The sequence below is a fragment of the Montipora capricornis genome, chromosome 10 (assembly GCF_036669925.1).
Source record: "Montipora capricornis isolate CH-2021 chromosome 10, ASM3666992v2, whole genome shotgun sequence".
NCBI lineage: Eukaryota > Metazoa > Cnidaria > Anthozoa > Scleractinia > Acroporidae > Montipora > Montipora capricornis.
The window spans coordinates 10,562,003-10,579,344 of NC_090892.1; the positions used below are offsets into that span (position 1 = coordinate 10,562,003).

The 17,342-nt window shown below is 39.6% G+C and overlaps 2 protein-coding genes across 2 annotated transcripts in view; one reads left to right on the forward strand and one right to left on the reverse strand.

Annotated features, from left to right (window-relative positions):
• The window catches only part of LOC138019594 (aquaporin-7-like), a 19,372-nt gene extending 11,721 nt beyond the window's left edge, over positions 1 to 7,651 (reverse strand). Inside the window, exon 1 of the mRNA XM_068866454.1 lies at positions 7,534 to 7,651. Coding sequence (XP_068722555.1) covers positions 7,534 to 7,536 — 3 coding nt within the window. The 5' untranslated portion in view covers positions 7,537 to 7,651. The remainder of the gene's footprint in view (positions 1 to 7,533) is intronic.
• Positions 7,652 to 11,150: 3,499 nt separating this feature from the next.
• On the forward strand, positions 11,151 to 11,996 carry LOC138020284 (uncharacterized). Its single transcript, XM_068867290.1, has one exon. The coding sequence runs from the start codon at positions 11,151 to 11,153 to the stop codon at positions 11,994 to 11,996; it is 846 nt and encodes a 281-aa protein (XP_068723391.1).
• The last annotated feature ends 5,346 nt before the right edge of the window (positions 11,997 to 17,342 follow it).

The following is a 17,342-nucleotide window of genomic DNA, read 5'->3' on the forward strand; positions in this document are numbered from 1 at the left end:
TTATATCGTTTATACTCAAATGGATCCCAAAGGGGCGTTTTCAGTAGATTTCCGTATCTGCGAGCCAGCTGTCGCAACAAAATGGAATTGGCCAGAAACCAATGATTTTAAGCCGGCGTTGTCTTTACTGGGGCGCGATGTTGATTTTGGCAATTGCAGTGTGTATTAGAGAGGCAATCCGTCTTGTAAGCTTATAAGAACATCTTACTACTCGTAACAAAAGATATATATTCTGGTTCAAAATTGAAATTTATAGCGACAAAGCACCAATGTTATCAAAGGACACACAAAACCTTAAATTTAGTCATCAGAAAGTGTTTTGAAGTCGGGTGCTTTTTCTTACTTTGGATTAATCTTTTTTAAATGTGAAAACTATAATGCTGTCTAAAAGAGAAAAAAAAAAGGATTTTGGGATAACGAAGCTGTTAATTGAACATACTTTGCTAAATTATGGCCATGCGGGAACTAAAGGCAGAACATTCGTTTGGTTGGTAATCTTGTGGGGCTGTTATAATTCTGCCGTTATTATCAATGATGAGAGCAATGGATTGGACATACGATGTGCCCATGAGTTTTCTCGGTAGTAGTGAGCCACAATTCGTGGACCTAATCCTATTTAAAGGGAAAAAAAGTTTTTTTTTTTCCTTGGGGTCTCCACGACACATATATGCCAAAACGCAAACATGGAAAAAGACCTCCAAAAACGCTGATGAAAACAGAGACGCTTTGAACTGTTACTGAGAGAAATGGAAGAGTTTACGAGGAATAACTTAAAGATGAAGAATGGAAGACGATTTAAAACACTTGCGCAGTTCCATGAACCAGTTTTTTCAACGTTTCAATTTGAATGCGTTAAAGCGATGCCAAAAGCGCTGATTTCTACGCATCGCGTGAGGGAGATCTTTCCCCTCGTTTCCTCGGAGATAAAAACGCAATCTTTTGAAGGATGAGCCCTAGGCCTTTTGTTTCCTAACAGGATGGATTATGAAGGTGGAGCAGTTTTGCAATTTCTGATAACCGCGAGGCTCTAAAATACCTAGATTAAAGCGACCTAAAACATCATAAAGACCGACCGTAAAATGATCTAGTTGATCACAGAGAACTAACCGAATCATAAGGTGCCCCTGTTGCTAAATGATATTATAAGATTAACCCATTTTTCTAAATATGATACTTCTTGATATTATTCTAAGTTTAAAAGAAGCTTCCTGACAAAAGCATTAACGGCTATATCACAAGTAGCTCGTAGCTGTTGGTTGACCTGCGTTTCAATGCTTCAGCACCAGTGACTCGTCCCGTAATAAGACAATACGATACAACTTTATTTCACTATATACGCTAGCCACACACAACAAAAGCTGGTTTGCAGGTGGAGCGTAGGTAAACACTTTACAATAAAGTATATATGTATTTAAAATAAAAAGTATATAACATGGAATCAGTGCGATCCAGTAGAAAGCACGTGGAAGGCGAGGAGGCAAGTTTGTGTTTGAAATCCGAAAGCGATTGTGCGGTCTTTGCCTCAAAGGAAAGATTGTTCCAGAGCATTGCACCACTATACTTAAAGCTGCGCTTGAAACTTGAAACTGCCGTTAGGAAATTTGAGGTTTCCTCAATGTCTAGATTGAGGTAATGCCTCACGGAATTCAATGGGTTATTTTTCAAAACGTCGCTCATGACTTAAGATTTGGATTTTTTTGCAACTTACGGCTCAAAACTTCTTACCATCGTAAAATTTCGCTAAAATAAACTCAACGTGCGAGGGGAGGTACAGGGAGAGGGGTGTGGGAGGGGATGGGGAAGGGAAGAGATACGACGGACTATTGAGGCTTAAAAATAAGGGGACCCTTATATAGTTAATATGGTGGGGACTAGGGCCTACCTTCACCATAAAAACAAACAATTAACACCAAATCTCCTAATGACGCTAGCATGATCAGTTTGAGTTGCCCTTTGGCCAGTTGTCGCAATTGTTTTTGTGTCACTGTCTGTGTTGATCCATCATCGTAATGGATAGATCGTTACACGGAATTAGCCTGCGAGCAGCTTGCGAGCAGGCTACACGACATTGCAATCTTTGGTGTTACAGTTTTTTAAAACAAAACAAGTTCCTTAAGAAACAGTTAAAGGAACTTAAGACCAGTAACCAGCATTAGTCAACTACATTTCATTCCACCGTCAACAGGGACAAACAACAAAGAAATATAAAAAATACAAAAGCTTATTCCCGGGATATTGCTGTATCAAATAAATTATTGTCAGTCTTTGTCGTATAAACACTGACTGGCATGACAATTGTGAGAATATACAGTATCGTGATTCCTGGCAGTCGTTTAAACAAAAGATACGCTGGGCAGGTAGCCTATCTACGTTTGATTTAGGTAGGATTAACACAATTTCGATACCTTAGCCAAGGTGGGAATATAGGATAGGAAAAAAATAAATGAGACTGATTTCAAGGGCGTTCACTTGAGTCCACCCCATGTTCTCCCTCTCGTTTGCAACTCTTCAATTAATGATGTCGAAGGACGCAAAGAAATCTTATTGCAACAAAAATCAAGATTTTGCGAAATGTGGGCAACCGCTCTTTTAACCTCTCATCTCTTGACCTGTTAGGCAGACAAGATGAACAAAGTCAACATTCTAGAAAAAAATTTGTTCGCAATAATCCAATCAAAGATTGGAGTCAAACAGGGTCAATCTTGCTAAACCTGCACGAGACATTACATATACTCACTAAAAATGTGTACACCTTCAATTGCAATTTCACGTTCAATTCCTTTGACAAAACGCCATCACAGACTCTGTCCTCAATTCAACTCTCAGTGGCATGGCCTGTTCACTGCATGAGTGACCTACTAAAATCTATCGGGCAAGTATCTTACTTTAAATTTGAGATAAATTGTGTGCGTTTGACTCAAAACTCAAACTGTAGAGGGGTAGACTTTACTTTCGCAACAAATCCGTTTCTTTAGTCCGCATGGTTTACGCAACACCACCGTACAATTATCACTTTGTGTGTTTTGGATCAAGGTTATCTGAACAGCCGCATGTCAAAATAAACATTATAAAATAAACAAATGTGGACTGACGTCACGTTAACAATTGCAAATTTACCGCCAAGGTTAGATCTAAGATGCACTTCGTAGAGTGTGGGGTTGACGAAGAGGACATCAGAAATCAAAGAGAAGGACAATTGAGCAACTTAGCAACGAACACGCTGACACTGTGGACTTCGTGAATAGCTTCGTTTCGCTTTTATGCCTATTTACGAAATATTCTTCAGAATTGAAATCTTGCTAGTTTTCAATCACCCTTCTGAAAATTTTGTGAAATTTCTTTAATTCGTTAAGGTATCTCTGGTACTGCAATATCACAACCCTACGACTGGGTTGCCTGTGCTTTACAGTTCAAACACGATTAACACTAACAAGACGCTTCCTTTGGCGTTTACTCGAAACACCATAGACCACTGTCATAAATGGCGACCACTTTTGCATTTTTATGTCTTTAGACCTTCTGCCATCATTTTGAAGCAAAAATTCTTATGAAATTTGCTGGTCATAGCAAGGCTAGAAAGGCTTCTTAGCATTGAAAACAAAAGAATATTTTATTTGCCGCTAATGAAAAAGGTCTATGTGGCGCAGAAGTATGGTGAGTATGGTGATACATTTTGGAAGAGGTAAATTTTAAGTTGAGTGTTAATCAAATTTGCCAAGTACGGAACAAAACAAGAAAGTGCTTCTGCAGCCTGTTGAAGTCTGGATGGCTCATTCATAACAACGGATATTGTAGTTCGATGAACATCGCTTAATTTTTACAAAATAGATTCAACGGGTGACCAAGATATAGGGGTAGTTTGTTTTGGAACAGGTTGTTGCATCAGAAAAAACGTGAATGTTCTGGATGCAGAATTTGTGCGTTTTTCTAGTATGTAGCGTGACGTCAGATAAAAAGCAGCAATGGAGGGTGAAACACGGAGGGCTGTAAAGTGCAGGTTGGGGTTGCAGGTCATTGTTTTACCATAACTGAAACAATCCAAACCTTTACAAAAATGCTAACCTTAGGCTTAAATATTATCTAAAGCCTAGTGTTTAGGCCTAACGTTAGCATTAGTAAAGGTTTGGATTGTTTCAGCTAGCTATGGTGAAACAATGACCTACAATCCTAACTTGCAACATGCAGTTTACACCCTCGCTCCAGTGTATTGTGAAACATCATTGTATTATGAAAAACCATTCTTTTAATTAATGTGGGTGAGTGAAAACCGGTATCAGGCTGCAAAGGTTCGAAATTAACAGTGTTGTGAATTAGGCGGCCGGTGAACTCTAGCTCTAGGTCTAGTCTATCCTAGTCTAGCTCTAGGTAGCTGACATGCAGATCATAAAACTAACATAATTGATTAAAGACAAAACATGACTTCGGTGGATAATACAAAGAACAGCTGATATAAACTAATAAATTTCGGCCATTTCCAACATACCGCTGCAAAGTTCCGTACAGGCGATTTCATCATGTTGTCAACTGGCAAGATCAGAGTAAATATCTTATTCATTTTCCAGAAGGCAGAATCCAGCAGTTTCCCTTTTTAGCTGCAGTGTATTTGTGTCATTTGCCATCACGTGGAACATGGCCTTTGAGTTTCTGATCATGAATCGGCAAACAAAATTAAAGATATCGCACAGAAGCCCCAACGCAGCTCCACACTGTTACACAGGGCTCGAAATTGCGACCAATACAGTCGCATTTGCGCCTAAATGTTTTCCCTTTGTGACTAAAATATCTGGAGAAGTCGCAAATTTGCGATTTGTTGTCACCTTCGATCTTTCGAAACAAAAGGGTTAGCAGTTGCCACTTTGCTGCTACTTTTGCTAAAATAAATAAAGAAATGGCAAAATTATTTTGCTTCTCGAGGTGAATTTTCTCTGAAGATAGCATTGTGTGGAGTGATTTAGCTGCAATGTTACGTGCATAACTTAATTCTATCCATTAGTCACCATTTTCAGCGGTTTCTTTAGGCACAAGTATTGCGGGCTCATATTTTTTGCAAAATTGCTGACAACACAATGCAGCGCGGCGATTTTGCGACTAAAATTTGCGCAATTGTGACTAAATTTTCGTATCTTGTCGCAAAATTGCGACTGGATTTTTCCGTTAATCTCGAGCCCTGACTGTATGTTATAAATTCGGATTTTCATCGAATTCCGTAAAACACGAGGTTGTTTGAAGCCTTTCGGTAACGGACATCTTCTCCCTCACGGCTGTGTTTATTTGTTATTGTTGCGGTTGTTTTGTCACAGAGGGAGGTCAAATGCATTGCTCAAAAGGGTGGGGTTCATTGCTCTTGGCCGATGAAATCACGGCCTCGTAATTCTATTGTCCATTTACTGCACAGAAAACTAAATTCTACCCAGATTACAACTTGGATACCTTTCAAGTATCCCAAGTGATAAGCGATTAAATACCAGCACGGCTTCAAATTTTTCCCATCAAAAGAGCCTTAACATCACAATTTCGTGCATGAAGGAAAGCAAAAGTCTAAGTCAAAATTCAAGACTGAAAATTATGTGGAAACTCTTTTTTTTCCAGAAAATAACATGTCCTTTAATTTTCCAGTAAGCCACGATTAGCTTGAACTGTTTTGCTCTTCCTCAGGGCATTAAAAATCAACCCAGGAAAATACAGCGAGCAAGAGTGCGGGCGCCTTGACAAACAACTTGCTGAAAGGGAAAAGAGGACAGAATAAATGCTCTTTGTGTCTGAACAATAGGGCAATCATGACACGTCACATTTATTCAATATGGCGGCGCCCGGGAAATTTGAAAGCCAAAACAAGTGTTTTTGAAATTCATTTTTTTCAAATGCAAACGCTTTATTGGAAAAAGTTTGAACAATTTTAATTGTTAATATTATGTTCTGTCGTTTAAAGTTATTTTGTTGTTTTAGTGGAGGTTGCGTTTTTACAGACCGAGAAATTATTACCCATGGGATTTAGAATTCGAGTTGTAGGCTCATGATTATGGACTCCTTGCTTATGATGAAAAACGGCGATCTACTGATTCTGTTCTCCAAGATATTAATGCTGAAGATCACGCAGACACTTCACTGAGGCTATGCGATCATGACGGCTCATTTTCGTCTTATCCCGGCCAGGCGACGACTTTTCGTCACTGTAACGGCTGGTTCTCACAAGTCACTGCACTGCCTTGATCAGATATTCAGAGGAAGTTTCACTCGGGCATTTTTTATGTAGTAAAGAGACGAACAACGACCATAAAACAACTGGATCTTGTTTAATGTCTCACCACTTAAAATCCCCCTACTCAACAAACGGCAAAGTGATTGTCAAAGGATTTCAATGTCTTATAAATTGTCGTAAATAGACTGAGTACAGACACCCCCTACCCTCAGTAAACAGGCTTCAGACATGGTCGCATCTCGTTCTTTTGGAGTGATTCACCTTTATAGCATTAAAGGTGATTTTGAAATAATGCAAATGAGCTTGCGCCTATCCATACTAACGAGGAGAACAATGATTTTTTTTTTGACAGTTTTCGTTCAAAACGTTTCCTTAGGCCTGTAGCTTGTTGTTCTGCAACTGAATAAAGCATGATGAAGCAAAATTCTTGTAGTGAAGAGTTTCCGGCTTTCGGAAGGTAATTGAATCAAACAACCTCTTCACCTTTGCTGCGATTTTAATTTTTAAAGCGCTTTTGGAGCTTAGCCAATCCAGAAGTTATTCGACCTCCGGTTGACCTCTTTGGTGAAACGCAAGAACTTTTTCTTTTCGATGACGTCACAAACACCTTCGCAATGAATTCGGCTGTGGACCGTGTTGTTTAGGAATGTCGAGGTAGAAAAAGAAATATTAACTGTTTCATTCTGTTCATTCAACTATAACTTTTGAAGTTATAGGTGGTCTATGAGCGCAGTCTTCTGGTTAATAAAGTGCAGAAAGACAGACCCAATGGAAAGCTTGAAGTGAGAAACTGAAGAGCACCAAGACGAACTCCTCCGCGTCCATATCTTGCGCCGACTCGTTAAGAATAGATACCTGAATACCTATTTTCAGCGCGATAAGCAAGTAACAATCTCATTTCAATCGAAAGTAGATAACTCGTTAATCTGGAGTTAGTTATGTTCGCGGATAGAATATTGGGATCAGTCCCAACATTTACTGATCAAGGTGTCCTTCTAAGCTGTTCTAAGTAGCCGTACCAGTTATCGTCAAAAGATGAATCGAAGTAACAGTTGGTAAAATGACAAAGGGCAACAAGGAAGAATGTCATTGAAGTGAAAGCGAACTGGTGAACGATCATATGCAAAAGTCTCACATGTACTTCTTACTTAACGGCATTGTCTTGTTAAGCATCTGCGGATAACACACAGAGAATCAATACCGGTAACAAGGCTCGATTTCGTCTAGATCGACATAAGAAGCCGCATGTGCATAAACTGATTTCTAAACGTACATTTCTCCATTCAAATGTAAAACCATATTTCCTTATATAAAAGAAGTCTCTTTTAACTTACCATTGGGATTGAGTTGAACAAGGTTTCCAGAGAAACAGACAATTCGACAATTTGTTTTCTTTACAAACAGAATACAACATGGGGGTTGTCTACTTATTTCTGGGGTGTTAGATTTCCTTTGTTTAAGACAAAGAGCATTTGGTTGATTTAGCTAGCGCACAGCTACAACGAATGACCGGAAAGGATAGGATTACATTTCGGTGGAAAAAACTGCGGAGATTTGGTCCCTGGCGATCCTCCGCAGAAAAATAGAGTGTGTGAAAGCGCTGTTAAATTTTAGTTGTTAGCCAAAAAGCGCTTCGTTGACTGCTAAGACAATTTTTTTTACTTGTACGCAAAAAACCAGGGTAGGTAGGTCACCGAGCTAAGCTTCGAGATATTGCTCAACAAATAACATAACATTTTTGGCAATCGTCACTTAATGATCTCCGGAACTGAGTTGTTGTTACAGAATGGTTAATTACAACAGCAAAATGCCGAACGCCCAACAATGGTACCCTAAAAAGATTATTTACATAGTCCTACCCTACTTGGGTTTACAAAGTTAGTAATGTCATCGCTAGGGTTGTATTAGTATATTTTACGGTTGCACCGAGTATTTTTAAAGCAATAGTACCCGTACTGATCAAGTCTTTTTCTCGTATAAGGACCGCCCAGCTCGATTTCTTATGTCCAAAGTTATCTATAAATCTAGTTGCTGGGATTGTAATTAATTTTACATTGGTAAAACAAAATAAAGTGTAGGCTACATGACCGGATCTGAACACTTCAAGGCGTTGTTAAAGTGGTACTATGATCAAAATTTTACTCCTTGATATTTTAGGTGTATCACATGGAATTCCATGAAAGAATCAAAATGCCGTTTACCGTTTGCAAATATCTGCATTAGTTCCGGAGATAAATGTGCTGCACCTTTAGTTAAACCTTACTGCAAAAAATCAAACATTTCTGTTACAAATTGGCAGAGATATCGTTTTTCATGATATCTGATCAAAATTTGGTTGAGTATATGACGTAATCACTTGACTAATTTGCATATTTTAAAAACTTGAATATCTCTGAAATGAAAAGAGATATTTGAAAAAAGTAAACAGCATTTTTGTCCTCATGCAGAGTACTTGTTTATGTTTTAAAATGGCTCCAATAGGAAAGATGCAATTTTCGTCATAGTACCACTTTAATGTAACAACAACACGTCAGCTCTTGCTGATCACTTAATCTCAAGTGGTCACAACATATAATTGGGGTCACTTTAAAATTCTAACCACTGGGAGGTCCCGCCGACATTCTACCATAAAAGAAATTGCTTTTATTCGTGATCTTCAGACATCCTTAAATAAATTCGTTGGCAGCGAAGAGCTGTATCTTTATTATGTTTTACATGTAGATTAGGTATATGGATTTACAGTTTACATATTTTCTCTTTTGTTTTCATTGTCTCTTGTATATCTTTGTAAAGTATTGTATTTGCGGTCAGTGAAAAACGCAGACTGCAGACTGCATGCAGACCGGGGGTAAAATGCAGACTGAGGGTAAAATGCAGACTGCAGACTGCAGACCAGGGGTAAAATGCAGACTGCGGGTAAAATAAAATAATAATGAAACGAGTTATGAGGATAAAACCCAACACAACACAATCGCTTTTTTGCCCTACCGCATGTTATAAATCCGGATTTTCATCGAACTCTGTGAGAATTGAAGCTGTTTGAATCCTTGTTGTTGTAGGAAAAAGTGTACTTTCGTTAAGTGAGTTGCTTTTAGGCAATAAAAAAAGTCACCGAGAGTAATTACCCAATAACTCAATTTATTTTGACACGCATGAGACATAGATAACGTGGATTTTGCAACAATCTAACGTTTCAGTCGGCTTAAGCCAGTATCACTGAGATGTAAAAATGTCTTAGTAGTATCCTTTCATTCGCTTTCGTGTACGTTATGTTTATCCTTTAGTTCAAGAGTTCGTTTGTTTTGCATCTGGAAGATGTTATTTTCAATTACAACCTCTCCCTATGGGTTATCACGCATAGCTTAACCAATGAAATCCCCGTGTCCTAATTGCTCGGAATACATGAAATTCTTTGTGCATTTCGTTGCACCGAAAAAAGACAAATTATTAGGCTTCATTACTTATACAGCTGTAAACGTTTGTCGAGACAGGTTAGGAAATGAAAAGATAGTTTCGTTTTTGGATCATGTTTGCAAAAGGATAGGTTCTGCTTTGTTGACATTATGTTCAAAGTTTACTTTAAAGATGACTAAAACAGTGGAGTCTATCTAAGCGCTATGTCCTTGTTTAAATTCTTCATAGCAGGAACAGAAACGTTTTCCAGATTTGTTATATTAACTGCCCATATCTGGTCCAAGCTCTTTCCGCTAACTCAAATACGTAAAAAAGTGAACAATGTGATCCAGTGAACACGCGAAAGACCGTGCCGAACGTCGCAAAAAAGAAAATAAACACGAATAATTTTCAGTGTATGAATTGGTAGCAACAATCCATGTTTTACAAATCCATGTTTTACAAATCCACCTTTTACAAATCTATGTTTTACAAATCCAGTTCATGTTCTACAATATGCCACCGGGATTACGGTCGTTTACCGTACAAAAATGATTTATAAGCAGAAACCGGTTGGTGTTAGGTTTGTTCAAATGGTAAGCAAAAACTCCCAAATGGGAAATTTAGTTGGAAACGGCGTGTACCATTTACAAAATCCGTTCAACTGGTTACAGAGAGTGTCTGGAGAGAGGCAAAATCATGGGAGTATGCAAATGTAAACACGTTTCCGTTTGGGAATTTTGGACTACCTTTCAAGAAATCCCGTTTCCTCCGGAAATTTTTCGTTTGGGAAGACCAAAATAGGCTTACCATTTACATTCCAACCGAAATTTCCGGGTTTTTGTGGTAAATGGTGAACAACCTATAACTCGGATACCTTTCAGGTATTCTGAGTAATAATTGTTGGTTTATCGATCGTTATCCCTGGATGTACTGGTGTGAGAAATAACTTTGAACATTTCAATGCATCTGGAAGCGCAAAAACAAAGCACAGATGATTTCAACGATCGCATTTTCCATGGACTCTTAACAGCAGTCCCCAAAAGGTGCAGCGACCTGCAGGCATGATAATGTGAGTTGTTGACAGATGTAAAACAGGATTGTCTTTCAAACACTCTTTATTTTATGCTTATGACTCGTTTTTTATTAGAAATATTTATTTTACCCTCAGTCTGCATTTTATCCCTGGGCTGCAGTCTGCATTTTACCCCCGGTCTGCAGTCTGCAGTCTGCGTTTTACACTGACCGATAAACCTTTCTGACCAATTGTATTTGCAATGTATGCACATAGTTTATTGGTTTCGCGCGTTTATTAATTTATGCCGACTTAGCAACCAGGCTGTGAGAGATACGTGCAGGAGAACGCCATTGTAGTTTTAAGCGATAATCGTATAACGTTCAGCGTGATATTAAAGGCCATCAGTCAGGATATTACATGGTGTCAGATGTGGGATGAACCCTCGAATATAGATTCAGCTGAAGTGCAATGTCCTAAAATGGATTGGGAGGCTGAAACTTACCGGAAAGGTGGAAGCGTTTTCGGTAACACGTGGAATTGATGTTCAGTGGGCCGCTCCCCAGTAAGAAAGAGGAAGAAAAGTGCAGCTATTTGCTCACACGGTGCGGTGAGAAAGGAAGAGATATCGTCAATACGTGGTCACGCATCAGCGAAGAGGATGAGGAGAAACTCACGACTTGCTTTGAACGATTTGAAGAACACGTGGAACCCAAAACAAACCCAGTATTTTATCGATATCAATTCCACAACTGCGTTCAGAACGAAGTGGAAACAGTGGAGCAGTTCGTAACGGATCTGAAATTTTTAGCCAGGGATTGTGCTTTCAAAGAGTCAGACGAAATGATAAGGGACAGAATTGTGTTTGGCACAAATTCTCACAAAATTCGCGAAAAGCTGATAAACCAGGGCAAAGATTTAACCTTTGATAAGGCTGTCGAAATTGCACGAACATACGAACTATCGAGAGCACAGTCAAAATCAATTGAGCCACACAGCAATGAGGCAGTCCATTCCACAGGTGACAGCCAGTCATACAAAAAGAGTTTTTCGAGTACACCTTCCAAGGAAAGAGCACAGTCATGTGGCAAATGTGGACATTTTCATGCAAGAGAGGCTTGCCCTGCTATGGTGAAAACATGTCGTAAATGCGGAAAGGCAAATCATTTTGCCAGAATGTGCAAGACGGGTAGCAAAGGGATACACGAATTAAGTGAGGCTAGCCTTCAAACAGATGACAGTTTGTTTGTTGAAACCATTTCTGGACACATCAGATCCTCAAACAAAGTCTTTGTGGATATTGAGGTAGGCCAGTGCAATGAAGCAGTACGTTTCAAGCATGATCCGGGTGCACAAGTGAACGTGATTCCCTTAGATTCCTTAAACTAAAGTGTGACAATTAGAGGAAACTACACAAAAGCTGTGTGGATATGGGGGTAATCCTCTCAAGGTTAAAGGGAAGTGCACGTTATCTTGTCAGTACAAAGAAAGAAAAGAAATGCTTGAATTCTGTGTGGTATCCACACAAGCACCACCACTGAGTCTTAGGGTTAACATCGTGCATCTCCTTAAAGCTGATCAAGTTAATATTATCTGTGGAAGAAATGCAGAACCCCGGGCAGCACCAAAATGACATGCTAAAAGAGTACAGTGACGTGTTTGAGGGCTTAGGCCCTTTTCCAGGGGTGCACAAAATTCACCTCAAACCTGACGCAGTGCCGGTCATACACCCCTTAACTCTGGGGGATCGAATTCTATTGCTATCAGGTGCTAAATATTTTAGCGTATTGGATGCCACCTCTGGTTACTGGCAAATTAAGCTTGATGATGAGAGCTCGATGCTAACCACTTTCAACACGCTAGTTGGGCGATATCGATTCACCCGTATGCCCTTTGGAATACACTCAGCTCAGGAGGTATTTCCAAAAACCATGGACATGGCGTTCAAAGGTATCGAGGGATGCAAGTCCATCATTGATGATATGTTGATCTGGGGTACGTCCAAACAGGATCACGACAGAAACCTGAAGCGAGTTCTCGATCGTTCGACAGGAATTGGAATAAAGCGGAATGCTGAAAAGTGTGTTATCGGAACAAACAAAGTGAGCTATTTCGGTCATGTGTTATCCGACAAGGGAGTGCAGCCTGATCCAAAAACGATTGCTGCCATTCAGGAAATGGAACCTCCAAGGGACAAGCATGAGCTGGAAACCCTGCTAGGCATGGTCAACTACCTATTAAAGTTCACACCCAGTTTGGCAGAAGCCACTGCACCTTTGAGAAGTCTACTGAGGAAAGACTCAGAGTTTTTATGGGATTGTGCACAGGAGGCAGCTTTTGAAAAAATGAAAACGTTGATTGCTTCTGCAGGAACATAATTAGCCTACTTTGATGCAAATAAGATCGTAACTTTGGACGTCGACGCTTCCAAGCATGGTCTAGGCGCGGTGTTGCTACAGAATGACAAACCTGTTGCGCATGTGTCAAAGTCCCTCTGAGCAAGACTATGCTCAATTTGAATATATATGCCACAGTGTTCGGAACTGAACGATTCCATCAGTACATCTACGGCAGGCCTGTTGAGATTATCACTGATCACGAGCCTCTAGAGGCAGTTTTAAGAAAACCCTTGTCAGCGGCCCCTCCACGGCTTCAAAGGACGATGCTCCGCCTTCAAAAATTATGAGATAAACGTCCTCCACAAACCCGGCAAGAATTTTCCAGTTACTGATACGCTTTCCCGATTGCATCTAAAAGACACCGATGACACCCATGAGCCTTTTGATGCCCAAGTCCATGCTCTGAAGACCTCTCTACCAGTCTCAGACAACAAAATCTCAGAGCTACAGAACTGTACAAAGAAGGACCCTGATCTACAGCAGTTGATTACAATTATCCTTATTGGATGGCCAGATCAGAGAAACCAGTGCCCCAAGTGAGTCCTACCATACTGGAATTATAGAGATGAGCTAACAGTAATGGATGGACTTGTGTTCAAAGGCGAGAGAATTGTCATTCCTTCCGCTCTTAGAGGAGAGATGCTGAGGGCAGTACAGGAGAAACAGAGGAGTCGTCCTAAAGGCAAACAAAAAATCATTGCAAAAGCCAGATTCCTTCAGCGATCAAGAGACATGCAACCAGGAGGATGCTCCTCAAGTGGCCCAAGAGTGTTCAGACAGTGAAGAACCTACCCCAGGCCTGCAAGCATTCCTGGACCTACACTAGTTGCCCAGACACAGGAGACAGACAATTCCCCATACAGGACTCGCTCTGGTCGTGTCGTAAACCCACCACTGAGATTGGATCCATAAACTGTGTCCTCAGCAATGTTTCAATTTGATTGCTGTCATATCTCACCTTTAGTGTAGACAACAGTTTGTGAGCTCTCTCTGAGTCAGCGGACCATCTTATGACAATTCAGTGTGTTTAGTGTCATTTTTTTCAAACATGCCTTTCAAATTTTTTGGCAGTATTTGTTCTTTTACTCTTATGGGAGAGGGATGTAATGTATGCAAATAGTTTATTGGTTTCGCACCTTTATTAATTTATGCGGGCTTAGCAACCAGGCTGTAAGAGATACGTGCAGGAGAACGCCATTTTAGTTTTAATTAAGCGATAATCTTATCACATTCAGAGTGATATTAAAGGCCACCAGTCAGGATTTTACAGTATTAACTCCTCTTGTTACTATAAATATTACCTCATAAGCTACTCAAATTACTGTTCTATATTTCTTAAAAAACGGTTACTTCTGAAGATGTATGTTGAGACATATATTTCACTTATGCGCTTGTTTAGACTCATGTTTGTCACCGCAGTTTAAGTTCTATTTCTATTGCTCAACATTTCCAACAAAATATATTCCCGGTTTTATTTTTACTTTCGTCAACCATTTCATGACCATTTTGATTCATGAGTTAGTAAAATGTGTGGCTTACGTGCGCGCGTTCAGTTCAAAAAACCCTTTCCAGATCTTTCCAGTCTCCTAACACCTTGACTACTCGTAGCTCAAAAGAAGGTCTTTACTTTGCAATTGTTTTCTTGCATTTCTCCATGTGGTAGCAATCCCACCATAGTACGTACAGAACGAATGCGTATTTGAGAAATACTTTTTTCTTGCATTTCTCCATGTGGTACCAATCACACCATAGTACGTAGAGAACGCATGCGTATTTGTGAAATATATATGGGAAAAAAAAAAAAGAAAAAAAAATTTTTTGGGGGCCCCGTGCTACTTTCGATCCTGCGAGGGAGAGATTAATCGGCCCCTAAACTATACGTGACTAACCCCTTGACTACCAGTAGCTTCTCTATTTGAGTACATAAAAAAAAGGATGGTCTATACTTTGCAAATATTTTCTTGCATTTCTCCATGTGGTACCAATCACACCATAATACGTACAGAACGCATGCGTATTTGAGAAAATACTTTTTTTCCTGCATTTCTCCATGTGGTAACAATCACATCATAGTACGTACAGAACGCATGCGTATTGGAGAATATACGTTTTTTCTTGCATTTCTCCATGTGGTACCAATCACACCATAGTACGTAGAGAACGCATGCGTATTTTGGAAATATATATGGCACAAGAAAAAAAAAAAACTCTTTCTGGGGGCCCCGTGCTACTTTCGATCCTGCGAGGGAGAGATTAATCGGCCCCTAAACCATACGTGACTAACCCTTGACTACGGTAGCTTCTCTATTTGAGTATATAAAAAAAAGGATGTTCTATACCTTGCAAATATTTTCTTGCATTTCTCCATGTGGTACCAATCACACCATAATACGTACAGAACGCATGCGTATTTGAGAAAATACTTTTTTTCTTGCATTTCTCCATGTGGTACCAATCACACCATAGTACGCAGAGAACGCATGCGTATTTTGGAAATATATATGGCACAAAAAAAAAAACTCTTTCTAGGGGCCCCGTGCTACTTTCGATCCTGCGAGGGAGAGATTAATCGGCCCCTAAACCATACGTGACTAACCCCTTGACTACGGTAGCTTCTCTATTTGAGTATATAAAAAAAAGGATGGTCTATACTTTGCAAATATTTTCTTGCATTTCTCCATGTGGTACCAATCACACCATAATACGTACAGAACGCATGCGTATTTGAGAAAATACTTTTCTTCTTGCATTTCTCCATGTGGTAACAATCACATCATAGTACGTACAGAACGCATGCGTATTGGAGAATATACGTTTTTTCTTGCATTTCTCCATGTGGTACCAATCACACCATAGTACGCAGACAACGCATGCGTATTTTGGAAATATATATGGCACAAAAAAAAAAAATCTTTCTAGGGGCCCCGTGCTACTTTCGATCCTGCGAGGGAGAGATTAATCGGCCCCTAAACCATACGTGACTAACCCCTTGACTACGGTAGCTTCTCTATTTGAGTATATATAAAAAAGGATGGTCTATACTTTGCAAATATTTTCTTGCATTTCTCCATGTGGTACCAATCACACCATAATACGTACAGAACGCATGCGTATTTGAGAAAATACTTTTTTTCTTGCATTTCTCCATGTGGTAACAATCACATCATAGTACGTACAGAACGCATGCGTATTGGAGAATATACGTTTTTTCTTGCATTTCTCCATGTGGTACCAATCACACCATAGTACGCAGAGAACGCATGCGTATTTTGGAAATATATATGGCACAAAAAAAAAAAACTCTTTCTAGGGGCCCCGTGCTACTTTCGATCCTGCGAGGGAGAGATTAATCGGTCCCTAAACCATACGTGACTAACCCCTTGACTACGGTAGCTTCTCTATTTGAGTATATAAAAAAAAGGATGGTCTACACTTTGCAAATATTTTCTTGCATTTCTCCATGTGGTACCAATCACACCATAATACGTACAGAACGCATGCGTATTTGAGAAAATACTTTTCTTCTTGCATTTCTCCATGTGGTAACAATCACATCATAGTACGTACAGAACGCATGCGTATTGGAGAATATACGTTTTTTCTTGCATTTCTCCATGTGGTACCAATCACACCATAGTACGCAGAGAACGCATGCGTATTTTGGAAATATATATGGCACAAAAAAAAAAACTCTTTCTGGGGGCCCCGTGCTACTTTCGATCCTGCGAGGGAGAGATTAATCGGCCCCTAAACCATACGTGACTAACCCCTTGACTACGGTAGCTTCTCTAGTTAAGTATATAAAAAAAGGATGGTCTATACTTTGCAAATATTTTCTTGCATTTCTCCATGTGGTACCAATCACACCATAATACGTACAGAACGCATGCGTATTTGAGAAAATACTTTTTTTCTTGCATTTCTCCATGTGGTAACAATCACATCATAGTACGTACAGAACGCATGCGTATTGGAGAATATACGTTTTTTCTTGCATTTCTCCATGTGGTACCAATCACACCATAGTACGCAGAGAACGCATGCGTATTTTGGAAATATATATGGCACAAAAAAAAAAAACTCTTTCTAGGGGCCCCGTGCTACTTTCGATCCTGCGAGGGAGAGATTAATCGGTCCCTAAACCATACGTGACTAACCCCTTGACTACGGTAGCTTCTCTATTTGAGTATATAAAAAAAAGGATGGTCTACACTTTGCAAATATTTTCTTGCATTTCTCCATGTGGTACCAATCACACCATAATACGTACAGAACGCATGCGTATTTGAGAAAATACTTTTCTTCTTGCATTTCTCCATGTGGTAACAATCACATC

What these genes read in the sequence shown, in the direction of transcription:
- LOC138020284 (XM_068867290.1), top strand. Translation starts at nt 11,151, where the DNA reads ATGTTCAGTGGGCCGCTCCCCAGTAAGAAAGAGGAAGAAAAGTGCAGC.